At 48.5% G+C, this 15,966-nt stretch overlaps 2 protein-coding genes across 15 annotated transcripts in view; one reads left to right on the top strand and one right to left on the bottom strand.

The window, feature by feature from the left end:
• Window positions 1-15,966, top strand: part of LOC105467913 (myosin heavy chain 11) — a 152,802-nt gene that overhangs the window by 117,617 nt on the left and 19,219 nt on the right. For all 6 annotated transcript variants that reach the window (XM_071084164.1, XM_071084165.1, XM_071084163.1 and 3 more), the window contains 6 exons: window positions 1,496-1,708; window positions 4,304-4,448; window positions 11,041-11,247; window positions 13,108-13,212; window positions 13,302-13,454; window positions 13,692-13,940. In XM_071084164.1, coding sequence (XP_070940265.1) covers window positions 1,496-1,708; window positions 4,304-4,448; window positions 11,041-11,247; window positions 13,108-13,212; window positions 13,302-13,454; window positions 13,692-13,940 — 1,072 coding nt within the window. The remainder of the gene's footprint in view (window positions 1-1,495; window positions 1,709-4,303; window positions 4,449-11,040; window positions 11,248-13,107; window positions 13,213-13,301; window positions 13,455-13,691; window positions 13,941-15,966) is intronic.
• The window catches only part of LOC105467722 (nudE neurodevelopment protein 1), an 87,482-nt gene continuing 81,803 nt past the window's right edge, over window positions 10,288-15,966 (bottom strand). For 6 of the 9 annotated variants that reach the window (XM_071084173.1, XM_011717380.2, XM_071084176.1 and 3 more), the window contains one exon: window positions 10,288-13,910. The gene's annotated coding sequence lies outside the window, so the exon portion shown is untranslated. The remainder of the gene's footprint in view (window positions 13,911-15,966) is intronic. The other 3 variants (XM_071084169.1, XM_071084171.1, XM_071084172.1) reach the window with 3 other exon arrangements.

Genomic DNA, 15,966 nt, shown 5'->3' with positions numbered 1-15,966 from the left:
TTTCCCCAGCCCCTCCCTCTAAGGGCCCTCCTTTTTGCGAACACCAATCTCCTCCTTTGCTCTTGCTCACCCACAGCGAGCAGCGACCTTCGGATTCTGCCAGTCCTTCTAAATGTGCCCCCACCCGTTTCCTCTGGTTTTTCCCTCTTCCTGGCTCTTAGCTGGCTTTACACTAATGCTGATACTGCAGCAGCCACTGTGAATGATTATTTACCTGCTCACTCTGTACTAAGTTCTTTTCAAGCAATACCTTTGCAGACACCTGGCCAGGTGTACTGTTGGTGTCTTTGAGGAGGAAGCTGAGCCTCCTAGGGGTAACAGAACAGGAGCAATGTCATTGCTTGTAAGAGGCAGAGCTGGGATTTAAGCCTCAGAGCTTTCTGATTGATCCCCTGGTCCGGCTCTTTTGTCGTCCAACTTGTGCTGCGTTGACAGTGCTAGGGTGATGAAGGGAAAACATCCCTCTGGGGCACGAATCTGCTCACAAAACTTTGCTGGCTGGATGCAGAGGCTCACGCCTGTAATCTCAGCACTTTGGGAAGCCAAGGTGGGAGGATTGCTTGAGGCCAGCAGTTTGAGACCAACATGGGCAACAAAGCAAGACCCCATCTCTACAAAAAGTTAAAAAATGAGCCAGGCATGGTGGTGTGTGCCTATAGTCCCAGCTACTCAGGAGGCTGAGTTGGGAGGATCGCTTGAGCCCAGGAGGTTGAGACTAAAGTGAGCTATGATCATGCCACTGCACTCCAGCCTGGGCAACAGAGCAAGACCCTGTCTCAAAACAACAATAACAACAACAAAACAAAAACCTAACTTCACTGGCTTATTAGGGAAAAGCCAGTTTCCTTAGCCTCACCCTCAGAGCCCACCCACCCTCTGCAGTCTCACCCCAACCCAACTATTTCACTTTCTCTCTTGTTGCTGCCCATTCAAGTACAGTAAAATCAAAGTGCTTGCCTCTCCTGCAGCGTTCTGCCATTTAACAGTGCTTCTTGCAGCCCACCTTGATCTGTGGTCACCACCTCCACCAGATGCAGAGCCCCAGTCTGAATATCTCCCGTAAGCAGTGGCTGGCCAAGTGCTGTGTGTGGGGTGGGTACTCAGTCACTGAGGAAATGCAGAAAGAACAGTTGCCAGGGAAGAATAACTGTCCAACATTCAGAAAGCATCTACACAGTCCCTACTGTGACCAGGTACCTTGCCAGTCTGGGGTCAATGCTTTGCATCCTTGCACACACATGCACACATGTGCATACACACGTACACACACCCATGCACATATACAATCTGTTTTGACGTCAGACCTCGGCACTCAGGTCCTGTGTTAATCTCAAGTAGTCTGGCATATCACGCAGCAGTCCTGGGGACATGGATAGAAGGTGTTTGATGTCTCTGCAACATAAGTGTTTGGTCCCAGAAAACAATTTTTGGCCACATTGTAAGACAGGAAACCAAGGGTGCTGGGGGTTCATTCTGGTGGGTCTGTCCCTGAAAGGCTTGACGATGAAATTGCTCAGAAGAACAATGCCCTAAAGAAGATCCGGGAGCTGGAGGGCCACATCTCAGACCTCCAGGAGGACCTGGACTCGGAGCGGGCCGCCAGGAACAAGGCTGAAAAGCATAAGCGAGACCTGGGCGAGGAGCTGGAGGCCCTGAAGACAGAGCTGGAAGACACGCTGGACAGCACGGCCACTCAGCAGGAGCTCAGGTGAGGACCCATCAACCCCACCATCCTGCTGTCCCACTGCACCAACGGGATGGGGGCAGGAGAGGGGACAAGCCCAAAGCAAATCCTGCATCACAGAATGTCTCAGCCCCTGTGCATTTACCTTCCTGGCTGCAGTTTGCTTTAACTTGTAGAAGCATGGTTGTTTTTTTTTTTTTTTTTTTTTTTTTTTTTGAGGCAGTCTGGCTTTGTTGCGGTTGTGCCATCTTGGCTCACTGCAACCTCCACCTCTGAGATTCAAGTGATTCTCATGCCTCAGCCTCCTGAGTAGCTGGGCTTACAGGTGTGTGCCACCATGCCCAGCTAATTTTTGTGTTTTTAGTAGAGATGGAGTTTCACCATGTTGCCCCGGCTGGACTTGAACTCCTGGCCTCAAGTGATCCACCCACTTCAGTCTCCCAAACTGCTGGTATTACATGTGTGAGCCACTGCACCTGGCCCTCATCATCTTATTTCTCGTCAGAAAAGTAGTATATACCAGGGATGTACAATCTTTTGGCTTCCCTTGGCCACACATAAAATACACTAACACTAATAATAGCTGATGAACTAAAAAACATTTACAAATTGCAAAAAAACATCTCATACTGTTTTAAGAAAGTTTATGACTCTGTGTCAGGCTGCATTCAAAACCATCCTCATTGGAAAGCTTGGATATACTCAGAGAATAATTTGAAAACTATAGAAAAACAGACATTAAAAAAAATCACCTTTTGGGTCGGGCTCATGCCTATAATCTCAGCACTTTGGGGGGCCAAAGACAGGTGAAGTCAGGAGTTCAAAACCACCCTGGCCAACATGGTGAAACCCTGTCTCTACTATAAATCCAAAAATTACCTAAGCGTGGTGTCGCATGCCTGTAATCCTGGCTACTCAGGAGGCTGAGGCAGTAGAATCACTTGAATCTGGGAGGCAGAGGTTGCAGTGAGCTGAGATTGCATCATTGCACTCCAGCCTGAGCAACAGAGTGAGACTCCATCTCAAAAAACAAACAAACAAAAATCACCCTTAGTCACACCAGTTAGCATTTTTGAGAAATTCCTTCCTGTCTGTCTGTGTGTGTTATCAGTCAGTCCCCAGGCTCCAATTCCCAAGTATGTGTGTGTATAACTTTTGTGTTAAATTTTAAAAATAAAATTGATCAGATTGGTTTTCAATTTAAGATTCACTTCAAATGAACAAATAACAATAACAAAATGTCTGCCAGATCACGAATCCTGACTCTGGTGAAACTAGGTCATTGATTCATTCAGTAAACACATAAAAGTATTTTAATGCAATCTGTGGTGTTGGCATAGCATATACCATAGCATATAGCTATGCTAGCTGTGCTAACACCGTATACCCTGAGGTTTATTTCCCCCACTTTGGGTTTTGTGCTGTGTCACATGCACATAGAGGCACAATGTTCTGCTGTCTTGCCGCCTGGACTTTGATACAGAAAAGCCCAGTGCATGGGCCAGGTGTGGTGGCTGATGCCTGTAATCCCAGCACTTTGGGAGGCCGAGGCAGGCAGATCACTTGAGGTCAGGAGTTCGAGACCAGCTTGGCCAACATCATGAAAACCTGTCTACTAAACAGACAAAAATTAGCCGGGTGTGGTAGTGGGCGCCTGTAATCCCAGCTACTTGGGAGGCTGAGGCAGGAGAATCCCTTGAACCTGGGAGGCAGAGGTTGCAGTGAGCTGACAGCGTTCCACTGTACTCCAATCTGGGCGACAGAGCGAGACTCGATACAAAAATAAACAAAACAAAAAACCAGGTTGGGTGCAATGGCTCATGCCTGTAATCCCAGCACTTTGGGAGGCAGAGGCGGGTGGATCACCTGAGGTCAGGAGTTCGAAACCAGCCTGGCCAACATGATGAAACCCCATCTCTACTAAAAATGCAAAATTAGCCAGTCATGGTGGCGGGCACCTGTAATCCTAGCTACTTAGGAGGCTGAGGCAGGAGAATCGCTTGAACGCGGGAGGTAGAGTTTGCAGTGCGCCAAGATTGCGCCACTGCACTCTAGCCTGGGCAACAAGAGTGAATCTCCATCTCAAAAACAAAACCATGGACTCAAGGTCAAGGTTTAGCTTCCAATTCTGGCTCCATCATACAATGGCTGTGACACCATGGGTAAAACTGCTTACCCTCTCTTAGCCTTAGTTTCCTCATTTGTAAAACGGAAATAATAACACACCTGCCCCTCTGGGTCGCTCTGAGGATTAGATAATGTATATAAAAAACTTATCTCAGGGCCTGGCATATAGTAACTGCTCAATAAATAAGAGCCAACATTAATATTTAAGCAAAATTTTGCAGTTCACAGACATCCTTTCAAGTCCATTAATTTGTGTATTTGTTTTGCCAGTCATTGCAGACGTCCTAGGCAGGTGATATGCTCCACATGTTGCAGCTGAGGAAATTTTAGGTTCAGAGATGTTAGGTGAGTGACCCAAGGTCACACAGCTAGAGAGGGGTGGTGATGAGGATTGCAGCTCTGGGTCCTGGAAGAGCTCTCATTCTTTTGCACGGCACTGAGATGACCCTCTGTCTCCACCCAATTGTCATCCACCGTGTTCTTCCTGTCAAGGGCGAAGAGGGAGCAGGAGGTGACGGTGCTGAAGAAGGCCCTGGATGAAGAGACGCGGTCCCACGAAGCTCAGGTCCAGGAGATGAGGCAGAAACACGCACAGGCAGTGGAAGAGCTCACAGAGCAGCTCGAGCAGTTCAAGCGGGTAAGTGGTGATGCTTTTTGGTGATGACACGTAAGAGTGACATCAGTGGCCTCAAATTACTACATGTCAGGGTCTGCATAAAGACTAAAAACAAGTTACATAAGATTCTAATGATGATGATAGCAGCTTATATTTATTTACAAAATGCTTCCCATACAGGCTGGGTGAGGTGGCTCACACCTATAATCCCAGTACTTTGGGACGCCGAGGCAGGAGGATCACTTGCACTGAGGAGTTCGAGACCAGCCTGGACAATATAGTGGGACCTTGTCTCTACTAAAATTAAAAAAAAAAAAAAAAAAAAAAAAAAGGCCGGGCGCAGTGGCTCAACACTGTAATCCCAGCACTTTCGGAGGCCAAACAGGGTGGATCACTTGAGGTCAGGAGTTCGAGACCAGCCTGACCAACATGGTGAAACCCTACCTCTAACAAAAATATAAAGAATTAGCTGGGTGTGTGCTAATTAGGTGGTGTGTGCCTGTCATCCTAGCTACTCAAGAGGCTGAGGCAGGAGAATCACTTGGACCCAGGAGGCAGAGGTTGCAGTGAGCTGAGATTGTGCCACTGCACTCCAGCCTGGGTGACAGAGTGAGCCTCCATCTCAAAAAAAAAAAAAAAAAAAAAAGAATAGAAATGCTTCTCATACTACTAGTATGTCAATTATCTTCACAACCACCCTGTGAGACAGGTACTATTAAACTCATTTTACAAGCAAAGAAATTGAGGTCCAAGGTACCTAGAGGTAAAGAGACTTACCCAAAGTCATCATTTTACAAGCAAAGAAACTGAGATACAAGGTGCCTAGAGGTGAAGAGACTTACCCAAGGTCACACTGCTGGTAAGTGAGAGAGTCATGATTTGCACCCAAATGGTCTGGCCCTAGACCCCACTTTCTGGCTTCTACGGTACTGGAAGCCTGTAGGATGGGTGGGGCCTATTAATATACTGCCCCTCAGGGATAAGCAAAGGTGTAACAACACTTCGGAGGAGATTTAAATGAAACTTAAAACTGGGAACGTTCTATCCATTTTAATTTCTCTGCAGACTGGAGGCAGGCCAGGCATGGCAGCTCACACCTCCTGTAATCCTAGCACTTTGGGAGGCTAAGCAGGGAGGACTGCTTGAGCCCTGGACTTTCAGATCAGCCTGGGCAACATAGCGATTTTTCTTTTGTTAAAAAAAAAAAAAAAAAAGACTGGAGGAAAACTGTTATTATTTGATTTCAATGGCAGATCTGAGAATGACTAGGTCAAATCACTCTGTCTCCTGTTGCTGGGCTCTTTGGGGTGCATGGGAGTTGGAGCTGGTAAACAGCAGTACTGAATGTTGAACCTTGGGTACTTTTCTCTCCTTTGGGGTAGTTCCTGTGCTTCATTCCCCAGGGTAAGTTTTTTAGCTTATGACCTTCTGCCAGATTGTTTTCCTGAAAGCCTGAGTTACGTCACCCTCAGTGTTCCAGCTCCTCCACATCCCCTTCAGTGGAAGCTTTTGGATCTGCTGGATTAAGTGGGTGCAGCATTGCCTAAAAATTGTTGGGAGTTTGCATTTGGTTCTATCACTAGTGTATTGTCTGTTGTTGCATTGCTATACAGAAATACCCGAGATTGGATTATTTGTTTATTTTTTGCGCAGTGGAGTCTTACTCTGTCACTCAGGCGGGAGTTCAGTGGCGTGATCTCGGCTTACTGCAGCCTCCACCTCCTGGGTTCAAATGATTCCCCAGACTCAGCTTCCCAAGTAGCTGGGACTACAGGCACACACCACCATGCCCAGCTAATTTGTTTTTTTTTTTTTTTTTTTTAGTAGAGAAGGGGTTTCGCCATGTTGGCCAGGCTGATCTCGAACTCCTGACCTCAGGTGATCCCCCTGCCTCGGCCTCCCAAAGTGTTGAGATGACAGGTGTGAGCCACTGCACCCCACCCTGAGACTGGGTAATTTATAGAGAGGCTTAATTGGCTCATGGTTCTGCAGGCCGTACAGAAAGCATAGCAGCTTCTGCTTCTGGGGAGGCCTCAGGAAACTTACCATCATGGTGGAAGGCAAAGGGGAAGCAGGCATGTTTTACATGACCAGAGCAGGCAGAAGAGAGACAACAGGGAGGTGCCAGACAGTTAAACAACCAGACCTCATGAGGGCAGCACCAAAGGGATGGTGCTAAACCATTAGAAACTGCCCCCAAAGGCCGGGCGCGGTGGCTCATGCTTGTCACCCCAGCACTTTGGGAGGCTGAGATTGGCGGATCACCAAGTCGGGAGTTCAAGACTAGCCTGACCAAAATAGTGAAACCCCATCTCTACTAAAAATACATAAAATGAGGCCTGGTGCAGTGGCTCACGCCTGTAATACCAGCACTTTGGGAGGCCAAGGCAGGCAGATCACCTGAGGTCAGGAGTTCGAGATCAGCCTGGGCAACACGATGAAACCCTGTCTCTACTAAAAATACAAAAATTAGCCGGGCGTGGTGGCGCACACCTGTAGTCCCAGCTACTCGGGAGTCTGAGGCAGGAGAATCACTTGAACCTGGGAGGTGGAGGTTGCAGTGAGTCGAGATTGCGCCATTGCATTCTACCCTGGGGAACAAGAATAAATCGCCGTCTCGCCAAAACAAAAACAAAAACAAAGAATCATAAAATTAGCTGGGGGTGTGTTGGTGGGTGCCTGTAATCTCAGCTGAGGAGGCCGAGGAAGGAGAGTCACTTGAACTGGGGAGGCGGAGGTTGCAGTAAGTCGAGATCGCGCCACTGCACTCCAGCCTGGGCAACAGTGCGAGACTCTGTCACTCACACACACACTGCCCCCATGATCCAATCACCTCCCACCAGGCCCCAGTGTTCACCTTGACTAGTTTTACGGTTTGGATCTGTGTCCCCACCCAAATCTCATGTTCAATTGTAATCCAATAGAACATGAGATTACAATTGAACATGAGGCTTGGGTGGGGACGCAGATCTAAACTGCATCAACTAGTCAAGGTGAACTGTCTTCCATGTGGAGGTTTACTGAATACCTTTCTGGGGGCTGGTTCATTGCCTGGTCTGTTGGAACCTCAAATGTTTACATAAAAATAGTAAGTAAAATAATACAATAAAAAGTGTAGCACTTATGTGCCAGACACTATTCCAAGTGCTTTACAAATTAATTTCATTTCAACTGTGACCTCCGTTAAAGTACAAATTTCCAGGCCTGCCATTGATCCTGATGGAGGTGGTCTCAGGAGGACCCTCTGAAAAGCACTGCACAGGACTGAGCTCATCCTCACTCTCCAAATGAATCAATGGACTCTTACTACTTGTTGAGTAGGATCTAAATACTAACCCTCAACAATGTGTCAACTCTATGTATTTTGGACAAATCGGATTTTGCTAGTTGTAACTATGCCATACATATTTCCCCATTCAATTGTGTTCCTTGTATAATGTTCAAAAGTTACTTTTTATTTTTTAAAAACTTTGTTTTTAGAGACAAGGTTTTACTCTGTCACCCAGGCTGCAGTGCAGTGGTGCAATCTTGGCTCACTGCAGTCTCGAACTCCTGGGCTCAAGCGATCCTCTTGCCTCAGCCTCCCTGGTAGCTGGGACTTACAGGCTTCTGCCACCATGCCCAGCTAATTTTTAACTTTTTTGTAGAGATGGGTATCTTACTATGTTGCTCAGGCTGGCCTCAAACTACTGAGTTCAAGCAGTCCTCCCAGTTCAGCCTCCCAAGGTGCTAGGATCACAGACATGAGCTACCACTCCCAGCCTACTTTTTATTTTTAGACAATTTTAATTGAAATGGGTTATTCCCACCTTCAGGAACAATTAGCCCTCAAAACATCAGTAAGCCACACATGTCCCTTTTAGCTTTATGGTTGGAGGTCGGGCACGGTGGCTCACACCTGTAATCCCAGCACTTTGGGAGGCTGAGGCAGGCAGATCACCTGAGGTCAGGAGTTTGAGACCAGTCTGGCCAACATGGCACAACCCCGTCTCTACTAAAAATACAAAAATTAGCTGGGCATGGTGGCGGTTGCCTGTAATCCCAACTACTTGGGAGGCTGAGGCACGAGAATCACTTGAACCCAGGAGGCAAAGGTTGCAGTGAGCCAAGATTGTGCCACTGCACCCCAGCCTGGGCAACAGAATGAGACTCCGTTTCCAAAAAAAAAAAAAATATGGTTGGAAGTGAGGCCCCAGACAGAGTCACTAACCCTCCCCATGCTTAGGGGTCATTAGATGTGAACAAGGGCTGGAAGTCAAGCCCATTCCCAGCCACGCCTCTTTGGGAAGACTCAGTTAAGGCCACCAGCAGACAGCATGTCCATTACTGACCCACACAAAGCAGGTAAAGGTGGGAACCTCTGCCCATCTCAGGTGCAGGGAAAAAGAGGCCTTTGCCTCTAACAACTTGAATCCTGACATACAGACCTGGTTCCACCTGCTTGGGGGGGAAACATTTAACATCAGCTCCTACCTGGGCTCCCCGATTCTGGGGTCTTAGGCTGGGCTAAGGTTTCTGGGAGCCCACGTCCTCTAGGGTCCCCACTTCACTGCTTTGTTCCCACCAAGAGACTCCTTGTCCCCATCTAAGGTCTGGCAGCTCTTAGTCATGTCTTGGAGGGAGGACTGGCATCAATGCCCAGCACCTCCCAGGGACTATGGGAAGGCTGAGTGGTGGGTCCTCTCCTCTCAGGATACATGCACTTCTCTCTTTCCCCTTCTCTGCAACCTGGAAAGCAGCCCTTCACCCCATCCTGCTTTTGCCCAACACACTTTTTTTTTTTTTTGAGACAAAGTCTCACTCTGTCGCCAGCCTGGAGTACAGTGGCGCGATCTCGGCTCACTGCAACCTCTGCCTCCCAGATTCAGGCAGTTCTCCTGCTTCAGCCTCCTGAGTAGCTGGGATTACAGGTGACTGCCACCATGTCTGGCTAGTTTTTGTATTTTCAGTAGAGACGGGGTTTCACTGTGTTGGCCAGGCTGGTCTCAAACTCCTGACCTCAAGTGACCTGCCTGTATCAGCCTCCCAAAGTGCTGGGATTACAGGCATAAGCCACCGTGCCCGGCTCCAACACACTTTTTTTTTTTTTTTCCTGTAGGGCAACTTACATGCCTACAGGAGCTGGTTCCATAAAATAAGTTTCCCTTACCTAGGACAGAAGTAGTAGTGTCAATCACACGACACCTGTGAAGGACGGGGGCAGTAAAATGTGACTGCCCCACCTGCAGAGCCAGCCGCTACTTAGATCTAGCATACTGCTGCCTTGAAGGAAAGCAAGACCCCCTGTTTCCAGATCTTTCGTTGTTGTTATTGTTCAAGTTTAGGATTATTGACGCATATGCAGTAAAATTTATCCATTTTACTCTCCATTAATTTTAAACAAATGTGTATTGTGTAACCACCACCACAGTCATGATACAGAATGTTAGAGTGATTGATTGATTGAGATGGAGTCTCACTCTGTCACCCAGGCTGGAATGCAGCGGCATGATCTTGGTTCACAGTAGCCTCCACCTCCCAGGTTCAAGCAATACTTGTGCCTCAGCCACCCCAGTAGCTGGGACTATAGGCGTGCGCCACCACCAGCTAATTTTTCTATTTTTAGTAGAGATGGGGTTTTGCCATGTTGGCCAGGCTGGTCTCAAACTCCCGACCTCAAGTGATCCACCTGCCTTGGCCTCCCAAAGCTACTTATTTCTGAAACAGGGTCTCACTTTGTTGCCCAGGCTGGAGTGCAGTGGTGTGATCATAGCTCACTGCAGCCTCCCATTCCTGGGCTCAAGTGATCCTGCCATCAGCCTCCTGAGTAGCTGGGACTGCTGGTGTGTGCCCCCCACACCCAGCTAATGTTTTATTTTAGTAGAGATGGGTGTCTCACTCACTGCATTGCCCAGGCTGGTCTTGAACTCCTGGCCTGAAGCAATCCTCCTGCCTGTTTCCCAAAGGGCTAGGATGACAAGTATGAGCTGCCATGACGGGCCTTCAAACAAAGTTTTTTGAAAAAGAAGCTGGGAATCCGGATTTTTATGTGACATTTATTAAAACGTTGGCAACTCATTTTTTAAAAAGTAGTGAAGGGGTCAAAGGGGTCATGATAGCAGGTTGGACACCGCTTGTGGGATCCCAGATTGCAACCCATGAGCTTTAGGAAAGTAGAATCCAAAATATCAGCCGGGCGCGGACGCTCATGCCTGTAATCCCAGCACTTAGGGAGGCCAAGATGGATGGATCACTTGAGGTCAGTAGTTTGAGACCAGCCTGGCTAACATGGTGAAACCTTGTCTCTACTAAAAATACAAAAATAAGCTGGGTGTGGTGGTAGGTGCCTGTAATCCCAGCTACTTGGGCGGCTGAGGCAGAATAGCTTGAACTCGGGAGGTGGAGGTTGCAGTGAGCTGAGATCGCATCACGGCAATCCAGCCTGGGTAACAGAGTAAGACACCATCTCAAAAAAATAAACAACAAAAATAAAAACTCCAAATCTCTTACTGGTGATTGTGTGCCCCCTGCCGTGTGCCTTCCTGGACCTCTCTGAGGGAGGAAAGGGCAGAGTCTGAAACATTCTCCCGGCCACAGCTGCCCTGTTCTCCCTCCCCTCTGCTTCCTTTGCCAGGCCAAGGCAAACCTAGACAAGAATAAGCAGACACTAGAGAAGGAGAACGCAGACCTGGCCGGGGAGCTGCGGGTCCTGGGCCAGGCCAAGCAGGAGGTGGAACACAAGAAGAAGAAGCTGGAGGCGCAGGTGCAGGAGCTGCAGTCCAAGTGCAGCGATGGGGAGCGAGCCCGGGCGGAGCTCAACGACAAAGTCCACAAGCTGCAGGTGAGGTGGTGGCGTGGTGGGCAGTGCTGGGTGGTGTCCAGTTCTGTGGGAAGGAGCCTCTTCCCGGCTCGCTGAGGTCTCTCTTGCTGCAAGGCAAGTCCTTTCCTCTAGTTGCATTCCCAGAGAGGGGGCGATGATCTCCCTATTCAATTAAATATTAAAAAACCTTCTGGCTGGGCATGGTGGCTCATGCCTGTAATCCCAGCACTTTGGGAGGCAGAGGTGGGTGGATCACCTGAGGTCAGGGGTTTGAGACCAGTCTGGCCAACATGGTGAAAAGTCTCTACTAAAAATATTAGAAATATTAAAAATATTTAAAAATTAGCCAGGAGTGGTGGTGGGTGCCTATAATTCCATCTACTCAGGAGGCTGAGGCAGGAGAATCGCTTGAACCCGGGAGACAAAGGTTGCAGTGTGCAGAGACCGCACCATTGCATTCCAGCCTGGGCCAAAAGAGCAAAACTCTGTCTCAGGAAAAAAAGAAAAAAAAAACAAAAAAACCTTCCTTTGCCAATTTGACAAGTATTTATTGAGTACCTGCTGTATGCCAGGTACTGTGCTTAATCCTGAGAAACAGCAGCAAGGAAGAAGAGACACTGTCCCTGCCCCAGTAGGACTCCAGCCGAGTAAGGGGAAAGGAAGAGAAAGACATGAATAATCACATAAATGAATGTCAAATGATGCAGCAAAGGGAAGGCACATGATGCCTAAGTGTAAATAACCAGGAGGCCTAAGTTGGGGGAGGAGGGGCCATGAAAGCTTCCCTAGGGAGCATGGATAAGTCTACCAGGCAGAGGGAACAGTATGTGCAAAGGCCCTGTGGTAAGTAGAAAAATCAGGAGAGAGACATATGACCAGTAGAGCTGGAGTGCCCAGTTGGGGTTGGGGGTAGGGGGAGACAGTACAGAGTGGGGTTGGAGGAGGAGGTTGTACCCAGATGATGTGGGGTTTTGCAGACCTATTACACGTATATTGGTCCTCCCTCTGGGTGATGCGAAGCTGTTGAGGGGTTTTAAGCTGATGAGTGACATGGTCTGTTTGTCTTTGGTCTTCTTTCACTTGGAATAGACGTTTAGCCTGCCTTTCCACTCGTGGGGATGTGGCCAAAGTTTTCATAAATATTTAACATGTTCACAGCCAGGGACCAAGGGCCAGGGTAAGCATTAAGTGAGATGTTTTTTTCCCACATGCAGTTGAGAGCAGCGGTTTTGCTGCCCTCATATAAGCAGTGTCAAGATCATTCATATCCTCCTTGTCAATGGAAGGGATGAAGGGGTAGGCTAACACCTTCAAAGGGACTTATGCAGAGACACTAGGGAGTAAAAGCCAGAGAATACACCGAGGGCGTTTTTACCTTTAGGGTCTGCGTCTCTGGCTTTGGCCATCAGGGTCAGTGAAGGAACAAAGAGTAGGAGTGAGGAAGGAGGGGATGAACAGCATCCCTCGGATATTTAAGTACCATCCTGGTCTCCTGTCTCCAACCTTAAGAGAGTGGACCAGCCACAGCACCTCGTCTGGACTCTCAGACCTGCTGCTTTGTCTCTACCAACTTTGGCAGGGATCTAGGATCCATTTAGTGGGATCAGGTCCCAGTCAATACAATTGGGGCTCAAATAAGTTCTTAGAACCACAAAGTCGAGGGCCAGGGTCCCAACTCATAGGTGACGGAGTTCCCTTCGAGCCACAGACTTTTTTTTTTTTTTTTTATCAGAGTCCCATACCTTGTGGGTATTTTCTCAATCAGTGGACACCCCAAGTCCTAGCCCATGAGGGTACACCACGTGTTTTGAGTAAAAAGGGCTCCTTTTAATGAGGATCCCTTTCTAGAGGCTTTGACTAACAGTCTCTTGGCACCCTCAGAATGAAGTTGAGAGCGTCACAGGGATGCTTAACGAAGCCGAGGGGAAGGCCATTAAGCTGGCCAAGGACGTGGCATCCCTCAGTTCCCAGCTCCAGGACACCCAGGTGAGTGTCCTGCCACATCATCCAGGGGACCTGGGGGGGTGGCCTTCCTCGGGGCGGGTCCCTGGGACCTCCGTGCGTTCCTTTTGCAGGAGCTGCTTCAAGAAGAAACCCGGCAGAAGCTCAACGTGTCTACGAAGCTGCGCCAGCTGGAGGAGGAGCGGAACAGCCTGCAAGACCAGCTGGACGAGGAGATGGAGGCCAAGCAGAACCTGGAGCGTCACATCTCCACTCTCAACATCCAGGTGCCTGCCCTGTGCCCTTGCTTCCGTCACGGGTCCTCTCAACTTCTCTGCGCTGAGATCCCCCACGGGCAGATCGTGGTGGAGTGTTGGTGCGATGGTGCTTGACCCCCCCGCTTCCCCTGCTATTGGGTTTCTCCAACAAGGAGACATGGTTTTCGCTTCTCAGAGTCTGTGCAGCCAGGGACAGGGGTCACTCATGGTCCCCCTCTCACCCCACCCTGGACGCTGTCCTTGTAGCTCTCCGACTCGAAGAAGAAGCTGCAGGACTTTGCCAGCACCGTGGAAGCTCTGGAAGAGGGGAAGAAGAGATTCCAGAAGGAGATCGAGAACCTCACCCAGCAGTACGAGGAGAAGGCGGCCGCTTATGATAAACTGGAAAAGACCAAGAACAGGCTTCAGCAGGAGCTGGATGACCTGGTCGTCGACTTGGACAACCAGCGGCAACTCGTGTCCAACCTGGAAAAGAAGCAGAGGAAGTTTGATCAGGTAGAGGGCGTGGGGTGTCCTCCGCTCTGGCCGTGGATGTTGGGTAGGGGAATCAGCTTTGCAGAGTACGACGCGTGGCTCCCGCCTGTGCCTGCATCCCCTCTCCACTCTGTGGGGAGCCATGGGAGGCTTTCTTGTCTTGGGCGACCATGGAGCATCAAGGCTACCGGGTCACAGCAAGGATGGCACAGAAGTCTTGATGTCTGTGACTTTTCTGGGTACCAGCACCATGAGGGTCACCTGCACACATGGTGATGCCTTAGTTTGTAGCCTCAAGAAGGAATGAGGTGCATATTTCATTCACTAAAAATATTTATGCAATACCTATTGAGTAGTCTCCCAAGTAATTCAGTTTCTATACTTTTAATACCACCCTGCCCTAAGATTTCATTCTGTAAAATTCCAAGCACACAGAAACCTTGACAGAATTGTACAGTGAACATCTGTAAGGACACCACCTTTATTCAGTCATTGACACTGTATTATATGAACTTTATCACATATTTATTTATTTTGAGACAGGGTCTAGCTCTGTCACCCAGGCTGGAGTGCAGTGGTGCGATCTCAGCTCACTGCAACCTCTACCTCTGGGTTCAAGCGATTCTCCTGCTTCAGCCTCTCAAGTAGCTGGGATTATAGGCGTGCACCACAATGTCTGGCTAATTTTTGCATTTTTACTAGAGAGAAGGTTTTGCCATGTTGTCCAGGCTGGTCTCAAACTCCAGGTCTCACATGATCTGCCTGCCTTGGCCTCCCAAAGTGCTGGGATTATAGGCATGAGCCACTATGCCCAGCCCACATATTTATTTATAAAGACTAATTCTATCTGTCATGCCTCATCTCTTGGGTACATTTCAGAGCAAATTACATCAGTACATTTCCCCTTCCACACCTCAACATTGCATATTAATTAAGAGTTTATTTTTAAACATAGTTTTGCTTCTTTTGGGGTAAAACTTACATGTGATGAAATGCACCACTCCTAACTGTATGATAAATGCAGACCCTTCTATGACCCAAACCCCTAAATACCAACTTTTAAGATATATTATTTAGTAAATATGATTGAGTTTACAAGTGACTCAGGGTTATTCTAAAAATCAGTTTGAGAGGCCAGGCACGGTGGCTCACGCCTATAATCCTAGCACTTTGGGAGGCTGAGGCGGGTGGATCACTTGAGGTCAGGGGTTTGAGACCAGCCTGGCCAACATGGTGCAACTGTGTCTCTACTAAAAATACCAAAATTAGCTGGGCGTGGTGGCGCATGCCTGTTATCCCTGCTACTCGGGAGGCTGAGGCAGGAGAATCGCTTCAACCCAGGGTGGGGCAGAGGCTGCAGTGAGCCAAGATTGTGCCACTGCACCCCAGCCTGAGTGACAGAGGGAAAACTCCGTCTCAAAAATAAAATGAAGATTGTACAGTGAGGCTAAATGCCAGATGCCTGAGGGTTCCTTACCCCTCCCTGACTGGCCTCATAGTGTCAGGACTTCAGATGACATCCCAGTTCCTCCTTTTCCCATCAGCCACCTCTCCTCTGGGCTGTCAGCTCATCTTCACTGCTTCGTTACCTGGTTGAAGGCCTGAGATTGCTTTTATTTTCCTGTCACAGAGTGTGGTGCAGTGTCACACATAGCGGGGGATTTTTGTGTTGACCGTGCCATTCAGAGGTCCCTGTCTTTGCTCAATAGTGGAAGTTTGGCTTTTGGATGTTACAATTCATAATCTGCTCTGTCCTCTCTGAAGATGAGATTAACGTGAGCATGGAATGTTCTCTGAGTTGCTTCTCCAAGCAGAGAGATACGTATGCAGGGCCACCCACGCTTACCGTTTCCCTACTAAGGCACTTAGGATAGTTTTATGAGATATTAATAGCTACTTGTGGCCATGAAACAAAATAATAACTAGCTTCTGGTAGCTTTACATGTCACTTTCACCTCAGTGTGCTCTAAGCAACGTGGGCAGCTTTAGTGGTTTCGAAGCACAATTTGGCCAGGTGTGGCGGTTCACACCTGTCATCTCAGTGCTT

The sequence above is a fragment of the Macaca nemestrina genome, chromosome 18 (assembly GCF_043159975.1).
Source record: "Macaca nemestrina isolate mMacNem1 chromosome 18, mMacNem.hap1, whole genome shotgun sequence".
Classification (NCBI taxonomy): Eukaryota; Metazoa; Chordata; class Mammalia; order Primates; family Cercopithecidae; genus Macaca; species Macaca nemestrina.
Note: the sequence above shows the minus strand (reverse complement) of the source record. Positions and strands in the feature narration are given on the sequence as shown.